This window comes from Diospyros lotus, chromosome 13 (assembly GCF_014633365.1).
Source record: "Diospyros lotus cultivar Yz01 chromosome 13, ASM1463336v1, whole genome shotgun sequence".
Taxonomy (NCBI): domain Eukaryota; kingdom Viridiplantae; phylum Streptophyta; class Magnoliopsida; order Ericales; family Ebenaceae; genus Diospyros; species Diospyros lotus.
The window spans coordinates 7,331,542-7,348,769 of NC_068350.1; the positions used below are offsets into that span (position 1 = coordinate 7,331,542).

Sequence of the window (17,228 nt, forward strand, 5' to 3'; positions counted from 1 at the left end):
AAGAACCGCACGCGCGCGTATGACGAAACGCTACGAAGGCAAGGCAATTGGCAGCAATGAATGCCGTTTAGTTTGGAAATAATACATTTATATTGACATATGTCACATATTATTATAAGTCATAATCATATAAAAATATATAAATTTTTTATTGTTATTAAGTTAAACCCGACGAGCACTAAGGAGGTTGAATAGTTAGCTCAAAAAGATTAAATAATTAACTTTTAGGGGATGAATGTCACTTAAATAATTTTAAATTTTATTATATTTAGAGGCACTCACTGAAATAAGGTATAATAATTATATAAAAATAAGTTTTTTTTTTTTTTATCAAATTTAGCTGGGTACCTTAATGGTAGGTTAACCAAAATATATTAAATTTTTAATGTTTATTAGATGGAATCAATTACAACCTCAATTTGCTAAAGCGATTGAGTTGAGTCCATTGCAGAAACCAACCTTTGAACTTCAGCCCAACAGATGATGATGGGCTATGGAGAGACAGCCCAGCCCAGCCTAGCCCAGCCCATGGGCTGTCTCTACGACTCAGCTCAACTCAACTTCAGGTGTGAAGTGATGCTTGGGTTGAAGGACGAACCCTTCAACTTCAAAAAATTAATAAAATTTAAAATAAATAAGAGAGCAGCGTGGTGGTGGTGGTGGTGGTGGTGGCCTTATCAAAAAGAAATAAAAATGGGGACCCTGCTGGTGTAGGGAAAAACGGTTGGCCAGGACAGGAATGAGGGACTTACTGGTTATCGTTGGCTCCTCCATTCTCATCCCTCCAAATCCCCTCTCCATAACCGCCAAGCTCAAGCCCTCGCTCAATCCCGCTGCCAGAGTCTCCCCTTCCAAGCCGAACCCGCCGCCGCCGCCGTCCACGTCTCGCGCTCCGCTCCTCTCCGCCGCTCGACGGGACTCCTTCCCCAACCTCCGCCGCCGGAACCGCCTCAAGTACTGCGCCGAACTCGCGTCCAAGCTCGCCGAGGACGGCCGGTTCGACGACTTCCTGATGATTGCTGAGTCGGTCGTGGCCTCGGGCGTGGCCGCTTCACATTTCGCGGCTCTGTTGAGTGTCGGCCTCGTCTCGGCTGGGGTTGTGCGGATGGTTTTAGAGGGGAAGATTTGGGGCGTTGTTGAAGTTTGCGATAGGGTGGAGAAGCTTGGGCTTAGTGCATTGCAGCTCCTCGATGGCTCTGCTACCGAGGCGATTGCGCAAGAGTGTCGCCGTGTTGTGAGTCGCGGCGAGGTGGAGGAGGCTGTCAGGTTGATGGAAACACTAGCAGGTTGGAGTTGACGATGATTCAGTGTGTGAATTTGTCTATTGTTGGTCGCATTTTAACTCCTAGCACAGTCACATAAAAAAATGAGGCTGGGAGGAGCTAATTGAGGAACTCATTTAGGTTAATGTTATAATTGTATTGCAAGTGTTAGATTTAGGAATGATTACTTCTTGTGATTTTATTGATTGCATTGAACTGCCACGTGTAGATGGTGCTGAATCTTCTGCAAATTCATGTGTTTCAAAATAGGGTCCTATAGGCTTTTTCGGCTCCCAAATCATAAAATTAAGAGACCTTTAAGGTTTATTACCAATAATAAACAAATGAACAAATAAAATAAAATAAAGAAGAGAAAATCTAATGCAGTAAAAGCGTATCGTATGAATCTTTATGTGATTTAAACCTGTAAGTAGCTTTATCATAAAGCTTCAATATGGATGCTTTGTTTCGAAGGATAAGATGTTTTACCTGTTCAGGTTTCCACTCCCCAATCAAAGGACTTGTCGAGCCTTCTGAGATTGTTAAACTCTGCGTGAGAAAGCGCAATCCAAATACAGCTGTAAGGTATAAAACAACTTTGTTTTCAGTTATCTAGCATGATGGGGTCTTCAGATCACATTGCATTCTTAGTTGTAACATATGCATTTGCAATTCTTCTTTCTCCTGAAATGTCGGTTATGATGTTAACCAATGCTTAATGTCTTAATTATAATATTATGCAGGTATGCGTGCATGCTTCCACATGCACATGTAACATTTTGTACCATTATTTATGAGTTTGGAAAGAAAGGGGATTTGGCATCTGCATTGACTGTATTTGAAGCATCCAAGCAGAATTCGAGTGGCCCTAATATGTATGCCTGCCGGACAATAGTTGATGTTTGTGGTCTTTGTGGTGACTACTCAAAATCTAGGTCCATCTATGAGGTACAAGCCTTCTTATCTTTTGAAATATTTAACTTCTAAATTTCTAATGCTTTGTTATTGAGGTTCATTATTGACAGTAATGATGCCTGTCTTGAACTCATGATATGAGTCAGGGGTGTCATTTGTATATACAAATGCTAAAGTTTTTACTTTGTACGTTTCATTTTTTTTTTTTGCGGTCCATTTCTTTGTTGATGCTTCAGTCTTTTACTTAGTCAAATTTAGGTTAAAAACTTATGTGTACTTTCTATTTGGTTAGCAGTGTAGTATGTGCATTGCTGTTATTATGATATATTTCAAAGTGGCATAACAGCTAATTTGTACCACCATGCTTTCTCAATTGCTGTTAAATTACTTTTTCTGATCACTCTCAGCTTCTGGTGATCTTTAAACTGTGTAGTCCTTTATTTAATTCTGTCTTTTCTTTATCAATAAAAATGAACATATCATACATTGATTCCAAGTTCTTTTTCAGAACCCTGAATCTTTAGTTGAAGTCCACAGTCTGGTATTAAAGCAGACTCCCCCCTCTTCTCATTGTAATGCATGTGAAGCTTGTTAATACTGCTAATTGAACCTTCAATCAATGTAAATATATGTACTAATATTTGCGAAGTATATATTAAAATTCTGTATTTATTGTGTCTTGGAAAAGCCAAATTGGATTCTTGAAGAGAAGAATGTGAGGACCATCAAGCATCTCACTGTATGAAAAGCCCCGCGATTATCTTCGTCCAATGATTAAGTGTACCAATGATAAATTGCTTTTGTCTGGCAGTGCTCCTCCATATCGTAAAAGTTGGGCTCTTCCTAAAACTTTTTCTGTTCTTCTGATGGGGGAGGCTAGAGATTATTGGAGAGGCATAATCCATCATTTTGCATTTCAAATTGCACTATCCTTTTCCAAGTTCTATAGCACCCAAAGAATTGGTTCCAATAGTTTCAAGAACAGTGACCTGCACAGATTGTTATTTTAATTGACATTATATAACACCATGGGGCCTCATCCCAAAGTGCTAGTTGAAGGTGACTTATGAGCTCATGGGACCAAGTAATATACTCAAGACCTCCCTAGTAAATTACCAATGTGGGATTGGGCTGTCACAATCTCCCCTCCTTTAATCCCTAGTGTCCTCTCCTGGCCAAAAATCTCATATCAATCAATCAATTTGACCCAAGTCAGATTCAGAACACTTTCCTGGCCTGCACCATGTGGTGGCGGTCTTGGGTTAGCTTTGATACCACTTGTAGCACCACCGGTCCTCACCCAAAAGTGCTAGCCAAAGATGACTTATGAGCTCATGAGACCAAATAATATACCCAAGACCTCCCCAATAAAGTATCGATGTGGGATTGGATCGTCACTCATTAAGACATAAATCTTTGTAGTAATATGGAGTGAGCATTGAGATACTACTCCTAATGAAGCATAACATTTCAGGCCTTCCATGATTTAGATTGTAGGGCTAACGTAGCTTACTTTTTTACAACTATAAACCAGGTTTCGGAAATATTAAAACTATATTTTCCAACATACAACTTTTTTTGAAAAACATGACAATACAGGTTTCGAATACTTATTATGAAAAATTTCCCAAAATATATAAACCAGGTTTTGAAAATATTTATGAAGTTTTTCTGATGATATATATTTGTTACAAATGTTAACCATGGTGACCAAAAATGATAAAATATGTTTTGAAAACTTTTGTCGAAACTATTTTCAAATCACAAACAGTTTCAATAATGTAAAGTATGCAAGCCCTTAAAATCTGTTTGCGGCACTATTTAGATGGCCATGGATTGAGATAGCTAGAGATCTACAATTCACGTAGCCGGCCCCACCGAGTGGGATAAAGGCTTGTGATTGTTTTTGTTATTGTGTTTTCACTTTATTATTAGTCTCAGCCTTATCTTGCACTCTTGATATCTTATACTGCAAATGTTTGATAGATTGAGATGTTCCTTGATGGTTATGCTGCCACTGAATTTGATTTCTGCTGCAGGACTTGCTTGCCCAAAATGTCACCCCAAATATTTATGTTTTCAACAGTCTCATGAATGTGAATTCCCGCGATTTAAGCTACACCATGCATGTCTACAAGCAAATGCAAGTAATTCTCTCTCTCTCTCTCTCTCGCACACACACACACAAACATGTGTATTAACACCAATACTTGGCTACTCTGTGGGTGCTGGCCAAGGATTCACTTTTTAGTTTTTCTTATATGATGGTCTGCATAGTATGTTTTATTGGTTATAACAGTGGGCACAGTCATTGTGGAACTAGGGGGATGAATGGGGGCCACCACCTCCCCAACCTTGCATGAAATTTTTTCTGGAGTTCTTCTTTGGCCTTTGTTATGCCATTAGCTTAACAAACTCTGCAGTGCTTCCCGTCACATAATTTTTTTGTACATGAATAGCTAAATTATGGTGCAGTGACACACACGGAATAATAGTGCAAAACATGTGTCAATAGTGCAGAACAAACATGAACAGGGATCTACCATAACCAGAGCTCTAATACCATTTTAGAACTTGTGCAACAGTGTTTATCACATTTAGAGAATTGAGCATTTTCTATAAGAAATTGTACGCCCCCTCCCCCCACCCCAAACCAAACAAAAGGAGGAAAAGAAAAGAAACACTGACAATGTTTGTCCTGATTAAAAAGTCCAGGAAAAGTTCACTTTGGTTCCTCAACAAAACTGTTAGATCTGCATTCAGCTTGGTTATTCCCAATATCTGTAATTTTCTGGTTGATTACATGTTGTAAATCTGCCATTTTTTTCCTCTAGTTTGATTGGATGATAATGATGAGACTCCAGATGTATCACTAGTATGATTAGTATATCTTACTGAATTTTGTTGTCCCATTTCGGTTCCTTTCTCCTATTCTCCTTTCTCCACTGCTAACCCTTGAAAACTTGACTGATTATCAGTGTCATGGTGTATAATTTCATCCCATTGATAGTGGAGGAAAAGAAGAAGTGACTGATGAATGGACAAGTTTCTCCGAGCACATTTTATTCTTTTCACCTATTGTTTGATTTTCACGATAAGATTTGTTGAATACATAGCTAGTATTAACTTGCATACTGAAAATTGTGTCAATTTTCTTTGTCTCAATGTGCAGAACCTCGGTGTCACAGCTGATATGACATCTTATAATATCCTTTTGAAGTCATGCTGTCTTGCTGGAAGAGTTGATTTGGCGCAAGATATTTACAGGGAGGTTCAACATTTGGAATCAATAGGAGCATTGAAATTGGATGTCTTCACATACAGTACTATTATGAAGGTAGGTCTTACAGTTAATGAAAAGATAGTGCTTCCTTTCTTTGTCATAAATTTTGAATTCTTACTGCTTCTTGAGTCTGCTAGTTCTTCTTCCAGTAGGTAGATGCAATTAATTGAATTTCTTGTACAAGATGTACATGCTGATGCTTCAGATCTCCAGGTTTTTGCAGATGCAAAAATGTGGCAAATGGCTCTGAAAATCAAAGAAGATATGTTATCAGCTGGGGTCATTCCAAATACAGTTACATGGTCATCACTGATTAGTGCATGTGCCAATTCAGGCATTGTAGAGCAGGCAATTCAGTTATTTGATGAGATGCTTGTTGCTGGTTGTGAACCCAACTCACAGTGTTGCAATGTCCTCCTTCATGCTTGTGTTGAGGCCTGCCAGTATGACAGGGCTTTTCGACTTTTTAGGTCCTGGAGGGAAAGTGGATTTCATAAAGTTGTTAGTGGGGCATACAATGCCAAGTTATATAGTACTGCGGGCTTGGAGCCTGAGAATGAAAATTCAACTGCTACAATACCTAATTGTGCATCAGAATCACATCATTTAAACATCCCTCGGAGGATTCCCTTTACACCTACAACTGCTACATATAATATCTTGATGAAGGCCTGTGGTACTGACTACCACCGTGCAAAAGCTTTGATGGATGAGATGAATGATGTGGGTCTTTCTCCTAATCGTATAAGCTGGTCAACTCTAATGCATATTTGTGGAGGATCGGGGAATGTTGAAGGTGTATTGCAGGTAAAATTTGATTTATTGATTCGTATATTATCAACATTTTAAAAAATGTGATGCCTTACAAACCATGAAGCTTTAACATGCCTTTGTCAGCAGTTTAGCGGTGAGTATATAACAAACATTTTTGGCCTTTTGGTAATAGAAGGTAGTTGATTGAAGAGAATTAGGAATACCTAAGGTTTAGCATAATATTTGCTTTCCATCAAACTGTCATCTTACAGAAACCTACTTGGATCATCTTTGACCTAACAAAGACCTGCCTAAGGTCTAGGTCTTCGTTTTTTACCCACTATAAAACCTTCCTAGCAGCTCTAAAATGACATTTGAGACTTGCATGCTATATTTTTACAAATTTTTCGCAAGCCTCTAATTCCACTTTTTGGCTTATGACCTCTTTAGTTATAAAATTGTTCCCTTGAAGTTTTGACCTTTTGGTACCTAAATCCCTCAGCTTGCAGCTTAGCCAATACCTTTTCTCTATATTTGAGAAGTTTGTTGACTATTTTTTGTAGAATTTTCCTTCGGAAGAATGGGGACTAGACCTTAGGTTTTTTTTGTTAGGTAAATAATTGTTTAAGTAGGTTTCTGTATGGTGAAAATAAGTTTTAACGGAAAGCAAATATTATAACAAACTTTAGGTGGGTCTCTTAATTATCCCAGATGGTTTGATGTTGACAGTGCACGAGGTGGAAGGCTTAAAAATGATCTGGAATGCTTTAGTCAACAAACCTTAATCTAATTAAATTCAATTTGAGAGAGAGGGTTCTATCATCCACAACAAACCAAAAAATAAATAGAACAATAATCGACCTTAATCCTGTTAGGTGGGGTCAGCTACATGAATTCATGGTCTATCCAACAAATAAATAAATAAATAAATCAATAGTAAAAGTGATGAAAAGTACAAAGAGATAAGAAACATCTTTTATGTGGAAACCTAAAACGGAAAAAAGTACAAGATTTTTGGTTCAGTTGTAGCTATAGAACACTTTAGCAAGATACAATTGTGGCTATAAATCACTTTACCCTAACCAACTTGTTTTAAGAAATGAATTTGCCAATACATAAACCATAGACCTATGGGTGTTACCTTGGTAAATATTTTGCTCTTTTGCTTGCTAATTTTTCGTTGCAAAGCTTGAAATTTTCAGATACTAGGTGCACTATGCGTATGCTTGTTTATATCCAAGTGGATTATTGGAAATTGTAATGTATAATAGAGTGTATGTTGGTCTTCTTTCTTTGCCTTCAGTTGCATCTATTTCCTTGGGTTCAAGGATGATGGAGTTTAACAAGAATAAATAGGTTACAAGCAACAATATGAAAAACCTGTGGTTCCTTGACTACTATAGGCTTACATCACTTGTTGAGACTAATCAATATCTTTCTGGGTTGACTGAACAAAATTTCTAGTGAATTCTGTAAGAACTCAAATGTTCCATGTAGTTAAATCTTATTGCAGGTTTGGTTACAAAATCAAGCATATGATAAACACTAAGCTAACATCCATATTGATGGTGTAGAATTGAAAGATCTTTGATTATTCTCACAAAGAAAGTATATAGAATGTAATACAACAGCATTGAGTAGGGTAGGGTGTCCTGCATGGCAACTGGAAGATAAGAGTTGTGAATGATTTCAGTTAAGCACAAGAAGGGAAGAGTTTGAGTGGAGTTTTCTTGGTTTCTGAAGGATTCTATGAGACTCATGTTGATACACAATGAATGAGGTGATGAAAAACTGTTTGTGCAATACAATGGAACTTTGAAGACTGGCACATAGTCACAGAAAATGCAGTTTTCACATAACCATCCCTCAGTGAGACAAGAGATTAGGTGGTTCATGATCTCACCACAAGCAACAAACTCATACTCCTGTTGAGTTGCAAAATATGTCAGAGGGAACTTGGAAGGCCAGATGCTATGCATGCATGTGCTTTTTTATTTTTTATGTGACTTGTCATTCTGGTTCATTATTTAAAAGGTTTATAATAATCTAAATAGCACAAATTAGAGTCCAGAATTGACTTTGAATTAGTTTATTATGGCATTGTCTATGTGACCAATTGCTCTCGTGGTGATGTAGGTTCTCTAATAACCTCTTCTTTTTCTTCCAGTGCAGATTCTGAGCTTCATGCATGAGGCTGGCGTTCAACCTGATGTCATTGCATATACAACAGCTATCAAGGTGGAACTTTTGTAGACTATTTTACTTGTTTCATAATGTTTTCCCAACACCTACACAAACTGAGATGCTCCACAAATTGAGGTATCATAAAGCAATTTGCCCATGAATTATTCATATTGTTCTTTGGTTCACAGGTTTGCGTGGAGACAAAAAATCCGAAGACAGCATTTTCCTTATTTGCTGAAATGAAACGATATCACATAAAACCAAACTTGGTAAGTTTTATAAAATTTGGCATGATTTATCCTTGTTTCATTTAGATTGATGAGTGGGTTAAAGGAAAAGATATAGAAGGAAGTAGGCATATTCGTGGAACTCAGAATTGACAGTTCAATTGAGAATAGGCAGTTATCTTTTATACCTTGTAACTATTAGAACAAGAGGTGCTATGGCACACACCAAGAGGGGGGGTGAATTGGATATTTAAAAAACTTAATTGAAACTTGAAATCCTTTTTGACCCAATTGAGGTTTTAGAGTTTTAAAGCGTAAAGCATAAAAATGACAAATGAACAAAGATAAATATGTGAACCGAGTGAGAAATAATGAAATGCTTAGAAAGATAAATATATCAAAAAACACAAGCACAAGAAAACACAAGGATTTATAGTGATTCGGCTTAACCCAAGCCTAATCCATTACCTTAACTCCTCACTAAGGATTTTTCAAACCATCCACTAAAACCCCATACTTAAACCAAGTAGGTCCTCTAGTCCAAGACTAGGAATTACAAAACCTCCCACTCAATGGGCCCTCTAGCTACACAAGCTAGGAATTACAGCCCCTTGCTTCAACGAGCAAGTCCTCTAGCACAAAGTTAGGAAAATAAGAATGATACAAATGTAAACGAGATGCTAAGAGTTGGCACTCTTAGTTACAAGTTCTCTCACAATAAAAACAAGGCTTGAATGAATTAATACAAGTTAAAATCAAAGCCTTGAAGAGAGAAAAAATTGAAGCACAATCACTATAAATACAAACAAGAGTAACAGTAAGCTCAAATTATTTCATTCCCATCCATTAGCCTTCTCTTGATCTCCTTGATATGTATATATAAGCATTCCAAGAGTCTTGCCCAAAACTAGCCGTTATTGAACCGTTGGAGAATGAGAAACTAGTCGTTGGAGATTGAAAAAGTAGCCGTTATTGATTTCTGAGAAACAAACAGTCGACAGATAAAATGGGTTAGTCGACTATTTCTTCAAATAAAACTAGGCATAGTCGACAAACAAGAAAATATAGTCGATTATTGCTCAACCAAAACTTCTCATAGTCGACAGATCAAAAATACAAAGAAAATTTTGAATATCATGAACAAACATAGTCGACAGAAGAAAAACAATAGTCGACTATCCTTACATGATAGTCGACAGAATGAAAAATAGTTGACAGAGGCCATATATAGTCAACAGATTAAACAAGCATAGTCGACTATCCTTATGCATAGTCGACTATCCTTATAACATAGTCGACTATTATGCAGGCATAGTCGATAGCACTAAACAACATAGTCGACTATCCATTTGGAAAATCTGAAAACTTAATAGATAACATGTAGAAGCACACTTGATTGATACAAAACATCACCACATATTTACAAGTAAATATCCTCATTTTGTTTAATTTATATTTTACCTTCCATTTACTTTAATACATAAATGTAAATAAGAAAGTACCCCCCATTTGGATTCAATAAAAATATTAAAAAAATCAAAATTCATAAGAATAAAAAAGTAGAATTTGGGTTTTAGTAGGAACTTAGGATTTTGCGATTTTATCACCTCCAAGATATACACTTTCTATCTCTTGAAAAATTCGTTAAAAATTATTTTATCACTAATGAATGTTACCTATTGAATTACCAGGAGTTAGTTTTCTAAAAAGAAAACATTTTCATATATGTCTCCTTATAAGGTGTTAACCTTCTAGATTTAGAAAAATATAACTTTGAAATCTCGATACTTGAAATTCATTTGGTTTTCATTCTCACAAAGTAATAATTGATATTGAAATTGATTTATGTTGAAAACCACAACCTTGATTCATGACTTAGGAATTAAATAAAATATTGTTTTTCATCATCAAAACTAAGTATACAAAAGTAAAACAACAGTAACATGCACTGATTAAATCACAAGGGGGAGGGAATAGTTTAATTCATGTTGAAGATGAAGGGAATAGTTTAATTCATGTTGAAGATGACAACAGGACAAGATGAAGGCCAAAAGGATTTAGATCAATGCAAGCAGGGATTACCTAACCACCCTAGCTCCAAGCTAGGATATTGATTGGTACTTAGAGCAGATGAAGGAGGCAAGTTTGTAGCCAAATCAATTTGCTAAATTATGGATTGGTACTTGTTAAGTAGGGTACTTTAGCTTGTGATTGTTGTTGATGTTGCTTGTTAAGTAGGGTAGATAATCTTGTGAGGAGAGTAGATGGGGTGAAAGAAGTTGTTAGCAATTGAGGTAAAGGAAGATCAAGAAACACTTGGTGGAAAACTCTTATGATGGGCCTATAGAAAATATAATCATGGATAGAAATAATTGGCAAGCTAGAGTCCATGTAATTGACCCTAGTATTAGGAATAAGGCTTGGTATGTTGTTTTGCTGGTTAACTAGGGTGATGATCTTATTCCTTGAATTAAATTTCATTATAATGCCTCCAATAAATTCAATTATGTAATGGAGATGAGGATATTATAGGGCATATGTGGCCATACAAGAATGGATAGAATTAGAAATGAGGTTATATGTTATAAGGTCGGAGTGTCTTCTATTGAAGATCATATGCATAAAAAACAATTAAGATGGTTTGCTCGTGTGAGAAAAGACCAATAGATGCTTCTGTGAGGAAAGCGGATGGAATAAAAGAAGTTTTTAGCAAGAACTTTGCCTACTTGGACCTTTTTCTTTATTTCAAAGACAATTGACAAGAAAGAGTTTACTCTTTTAACCACTTGGACCTTTGTTTTATTTCCAGGACAAGTGGAATGATGGAATTTTCAACTCTTAGTTAGTTATAGCGTTCAATATTATTGTCCTAATATGGCCGTGGATGGAGATCAGTAGTGAACTAGAATTTATGTAGCCAATCCCACCTAGTGGGATAAAGGCTTTTGATTGTTATTGTTTTTGTATTATTAAATGGACCCCTGACCATTTCAGTTTATTTTCTACACTTTGCATGTGCCACAAATAATAGGCAACATTAGTCTAATTTAGATGTATAAATTCTTAAATCCCTGAACAACTTTCAGGTGACATATAATACACTTCTAAGAGCTCGGACCAGATATGGTTCCCAACAGGAAGTCCAACAATGCCTGGAGGTGTATCAGGACATGCGGAAAGCAGGGTGCGTTAATTTCTCATAATTTTCTACTTTGGTCCCTTTGACTTTTAGATTGGCGAGGCCCAGATTTGAAGTTTGAGGCATTTGCTATACTCCAAATATCAGATGGCATTTCTGTTTTGTCATTCAACATGTTGCCTTTCTGCAAGGAATGAGGTGTCTTTCTTGCATTATCAAAATCTCATTTGAAAATGACATCCAATTCAAATTGCCTTGAAGATTACTGGATGTGTTACATACTGTTCAAAATTGAAAGAGCAACTGATAATTATGCAGTTGCCATGAGCATTTTACATGATGCTGCATTGGCCCATTCACATCAATTAGCTGAAATTAGAGGTATGCAAATTAATCTGTAGAAAACATCTTAAATATTAGCAAAAAGAAGAAAACATCTTGATTTCTTGATACTTGATAATGGCTTGATGACGCTGTTAAATAAACTTTTATCAGTTGTTAGATTGGATGGTTTGATCAACTATTTTGTATTGTTGCTATTATGCCTTGCTCTTAGTGCACTCTAAGGCATCCTATGTGATTTTTGCCACATTATAAGGAATATGGCTATTTTATCTACTAGGTATTATGAAATGAGGAAACAATGTTGAGTCTTGGTATACTGTTGTATTGATGAACTTTCTACTTTTTCTTCTTCATATACTTTTAGCTGAAGTGGTTATAAGCACTTGTTTCTTTGTTAGTTTGTGCAATGTCACTTTGGAATTCTTTGGTCCCAGGTTTATCTTTTTCTTTTATTCTCAAAATAAAGGTAAAACATGGTATAGGATGTTGGAATCAATTGACAAAATTATTGAAATAGATCCGTATCTTTTGGTTATTTTTGGCATTCCATCATGGTTGTATTCAGGATGCATACATTTTCATTAGTCTAGCCCCTACCAAATTAACTGTTCACTTCTTTTCTGTGACTGCTTAAGTCAATCATTTACTCCTCATGGTGGGTTAAGAATACCTGGTGGTTTGTAGGGGCTTTATGCCTTGTGATCTCCTCGAGGCCAAGTCACCTCCTGGAGTTGTGCCTTTAAGCAAAAGAGTCTCACTAGGGCTCCTGGCATTAGCAAAAAATGCTTCAAGGGTCTGTATTGGTGGGTCTCAAATGGCTAGAGGTGTTTCTCTCCTCAGTTCAAATGGAGGAAAGTGATCACTTTGATGCCATTTTAGGGGGGACATGTGACAACTCCATGACATTGATGCTTGTAATGCATGTCAGTAAGAAACAATTGCTGCAGTTTTCAATTGCTTGTGCATTGCCTCCTTCGGTTAATGAAGCTATATACATGCATTAACTATATGTAGTATAATAATGTTTGATCTCTTTACCGTTCCTGGACACTATTATGTTTGCCATTGTCTTTTTATGTTGCTTGCAAAATCATTCTGAACATGCACAAATTGATGAATTAAGTGTAATTATGTGCATGCGTAAGTTCATTCTTTGGACTTGTATAAAGGTGCATTCTCTTTTGATCCATTTATTGGATTTTATTTTGAAACACTTGCATTTTGTATTATAAACTAAGATTCTTGCAGGTATAAAGCCAATGACAACTATCTCAAGCAACTCATAGAAGAGTGGTGTGAAGGAGTAATACAAGATAACAATCAGAATGGATATCAGCTCAGTTGCAATGATGATGACCTAGGAGGACCTCATAGCTTCCTTCTTGAGAAGGTTGCAGTGCATTTGCAAAAGAAAAATGCTGAAAGCCTGACAATTGATTTGCAGGGTCTCACTAAGGTAAGATCAATTAGTTAAAGTAGAAAGAAACATGTAAGCCGTTTTGGTATATAATAAGAAGTATATACCAAAAAAAAGCACCACCATAAAAGGGGTAAACCTGGTACAGAAGACCACGTAATCTCAAACTGATAAAGATCACCGAGAAAGCTACAGAAGATATGGAAGGGGTTAGACAGCCAAAATACAAAACAGCTAACAAGGATAAGGCTCTTAAACTAAAAAAGCACTCCATGCACCCCCAAAAGCTCTAGTTTTCCTGTCCTGCCACTCTTGGTCTGCCCTCTAGTGTTCTCGTTGTTGTAATGCTGTTTTTGTGACCCACCATTTGACCCTTCAATTTGCCACATTCAGTCAGGATGTATCCACTATAGTTTTGTCAGAGGTCATGTGATCAACTGAATTCAGAATCTACGTGCTAAATGTGTGTGCTCCAATGTTTTCTTCCAGATAGCTGTACTCTTAAAACCACCAAATCACTCATTCTGCCTTTCAGCTAGAGACAAAAATTAACATTATTGAGATACTTATTTTACGTATAAAGCATTCATTTGACATGTGTGTTGCTTGGCAGGTTGAAGCTCGAATTGTTGTTCTTGCAGTGCTGCAAATGATCAAAGAAAACGATGCCCAAGGTGCGAATGCTCGTTTTTCTTCCTGCAAGTTGACATTTATTTTGTGCCTAAATGAGTTTGCACTTGTGAGGGAATAATGCTTCCCCCCTCCACCCTGCTCCGCCAGGGAAAAAGAAAAAACAAAAACCGAAGAAAAAAATGAGAACTCCAAACAAGTATATGAACTTATATGCTTGATGTTCTGAATGCTTGATGGCGCAGGTGATCCGATAAAAGATGACTTGTTCATCATTCTAGGAGTCAAGAAAGCTGGTGATGCAGCAAGCAGCGAAGGCAAATCTGAGGTAGAAGATGCTGTAATCAAACTTATGAAAAATGAGTTGGGGCTTGAGGTCATTCTAGCTGGATCTACAAAAATCAAATTGGGAACCTCTATTGATAAATATACAAAGGCTGAAGAAATCCTGGAAAGTAATAGATTCCAAAGAGGGCTGGTTTCTTCCACCCGAAGACCTGCAGTTTTCCGCAGGTTGAAGGTTACAAGAAAGTCATTGCGTCATTGGTTACAGAGACGAATGGTTGCTAAAAGGTGTGATATTATTAACTGACATTCAACATTGCCAAATTTTTTTGTATAAGAAATCTTCTTATGTAAATTTGTTCTTTTCGTTATTATTCATGCAAAAGAATAAATCATTCTTAGTTTAATAGCAACTGATGATTTGTATTACCGTATGTCAATTGCAAAATCATAAAAAAAAAAAAAAAAAAAAAAACTATTGGTCACTTGTTTCTTTATGAGTTTTCCTTTTTTCATTTAATTCTGTATTGGGTTAGTCATACACTTCCCATCTTTCTAGCGAATCACATAGCATCGTCAAATTATACAAGGCTTGGATAAGAATTTACAAAGAATTATAATGCTCTTGTTATTATTTGGTAATTTAAGGGGGATATTTAGTTTGATTATGACACAATGCATAGGGCAATGAACTTATTATTAGTAGGGCTTACTGGTCAAATTAGTTTAGGTTTTGTATAAAATTTGAAACTAAATTAATTGATTGGGATTGGAAGTTTGAACTCATAACTAATCAGGAAGTGAAACTAACATTAGTCAACTCAAATTAAATTGGCTTTAACAGGGTTTTATTTTAATCTCAAAATATTTACACAATTTTATTAAAATTATATGGTCAAGAACATGTCACGTGTTAGTAAACAATGGGCTTTTAATGTTATTTACATAAATTAGATCAGATTAAGTTTGTCGATGCAATGGGTTAATTTGGATTTAACTCGATGTTAAATGGGCAAAAAGTGAAAAATGAAATTGAAATCAAACTAGGTTAAAAAATTTCAAATCAAATCCAAGCAATTACATTGATTTGAACTTGGGGCCTATTTAATTGGCCATATTTTTCATGAAAAATGATCATTTTTCATGTAAATTCTAATTTTAGTGGTGTTTAATTAGTTATATTTTTAAGTAATTCAAATTCTCACTTTTGATCACGTGATGGCCAATTTTCACTTTTGTTGGGAAATCAATTCTTGCTGGGGCGTTGAAAAAGAAATTCTAGGGAATTGAAGAAGAAGAAGAGCGAAAGCGTGAAAGAGAAAAAATAAGGAAGTGCGACCAGTAGTCAATGAAGCTAAGGGAAAGTGCGACATGCGATCGCAAGGAGAAGGGAAAGCGCAGCGAGAGATAGCGAGCGAGAGCAACCAATGACAACGGTCACGAGAAGGAGGGGAAACGTGGCTAGAGGGCGAGCAAGAGCAAAAGTGAGAGACTAGTTATGGTAGTCCTGAGAAGGTGGGGAAGCGCAACGAAAGGGTGAGTGAGAGCGATGATGAGTAGCCAGTGACAATGGTTGCGAGGACGAAAGGAAGCGTAGCGAGAGGATGAGCGAGAGCGATGGTGAGAGGCTAGTGAGGCGGTAGCGACAACTCTTTCATTCTCAAGCTGTATGCACATTTGTGTATATATATTTGATTTTTTTAATATTTTGTGTAATATATTTGATTTATTTTTAGGCAATTTTCTAAAAATTAATGATAATCAAATACCAAAAGTTGAAAAAAATTACAATTTCTAGGTACAAAATTAAGTCAATCAAACACTTTCAATTGACATTTTTTTTAGAATTTAATTCTAGATAATTTAATTACATATTAAATATTTTTTTTTCATACTTGTAATCAAATGCACCCTTACTGCTCACCCCTGTATAAATTAAATTTTATTTTTTTAAGGTAAGTATTAATTTAATCGAATGCAATCGTGTGACTTCTTTAGGACATGATTACAACTGGCAGATAAAAATAGTGGAATGGAAAGGAGAAGTAGTGGCCATAGGGGAATAGGAACAACAAGGGCATGTTCTTTTAGAAGTGACTATGAGAATTCTTTTTTTTTTTTAAATATTTAATTTGAGTCATAACTATTTTTTCGAGATAAATTTGTCACCCTAACTTCTTAGCAGTATACAAAATTAGACCTTATGGATTTAAATCATCTTATAAGCTTGATACATTTAAGATTCAAAATCAAAACTCAAGGAGTACACGAGAGCACTCGAATTATGTAAAATACTTTCATGAAAACTATAAAAATAAGTCAAAAATGGATTGTTTCGCACTAATACTTTTGAGTAATAATTTTACAAAAATGTTAGTGCGGAACAATTTTTAAAAGTGTTAGTGCGAAATAACCAATTTAAATACACTTGTTACAATTTTTATTACCCAATAACCAATTTGGTCCCAATATGAGAAATAACCAATTATGTCAAAAATGTAGTCAATATAGCTAAAATTATACCGATAATCCAAGTCAAATTGTGAGAGTTTTTAAATTCACCGATAAGATACACATAAAAAATATATAATATCATCATTAAAATCATTATATTTATCTATAATTAATGAACGCATCGGATTAATCAACCAAAATTAACTTCATCATTATGTATTGCACAATAATAAATTTTCTTTACTTGTGATGTCTATTAATAATGAAATTGAAAGAGATTGGATGAACCTCATTTTGATTCAATCCCCTCCAAATTAGAGGATATTGAATGGAA

The 17,228-nt window shown here is 35.8% G+C and overlaps 1 protein-coding gene across 1 annotated transcript; it reads left to right on the forward strand.

Annotated features, from left to right (window-relative positions):
• Nucleotides 1-674: 674 nt before the first annotated feature.
• On the forward strand, nt 675-14,795 carry LOC127789177 (pentatricopeptide repeat-containing protein At5g02830, chloroplastic). Its single transcript, XM_052317988.1, has 12 exons — nt 675-1,286; nt 1,760-1,847; nt 2,006-2,210; nt 4,217-4,324; nt 5,350-5,514; nt 5,674-6,267; nt 8,386-8,451; nt 8,586-8,666; nt 11,711-11,808; nt 13,357-13,564; nt 14,139-14,199; nt 14,401-14,795. Exons 1-12 carry the CDS (start codon nt 740-742, stop codon nt 14,745-14,747), a joined length of 2,568 nt encoding a protein of 855 aa, XP_052173948.1. The 5' UTR covers nt 675-739; the 3' UTR covers nt 14,748-14,795.
• Nucleotides 14,796-17,228: the final 2,433 nt, after the last annotated feature.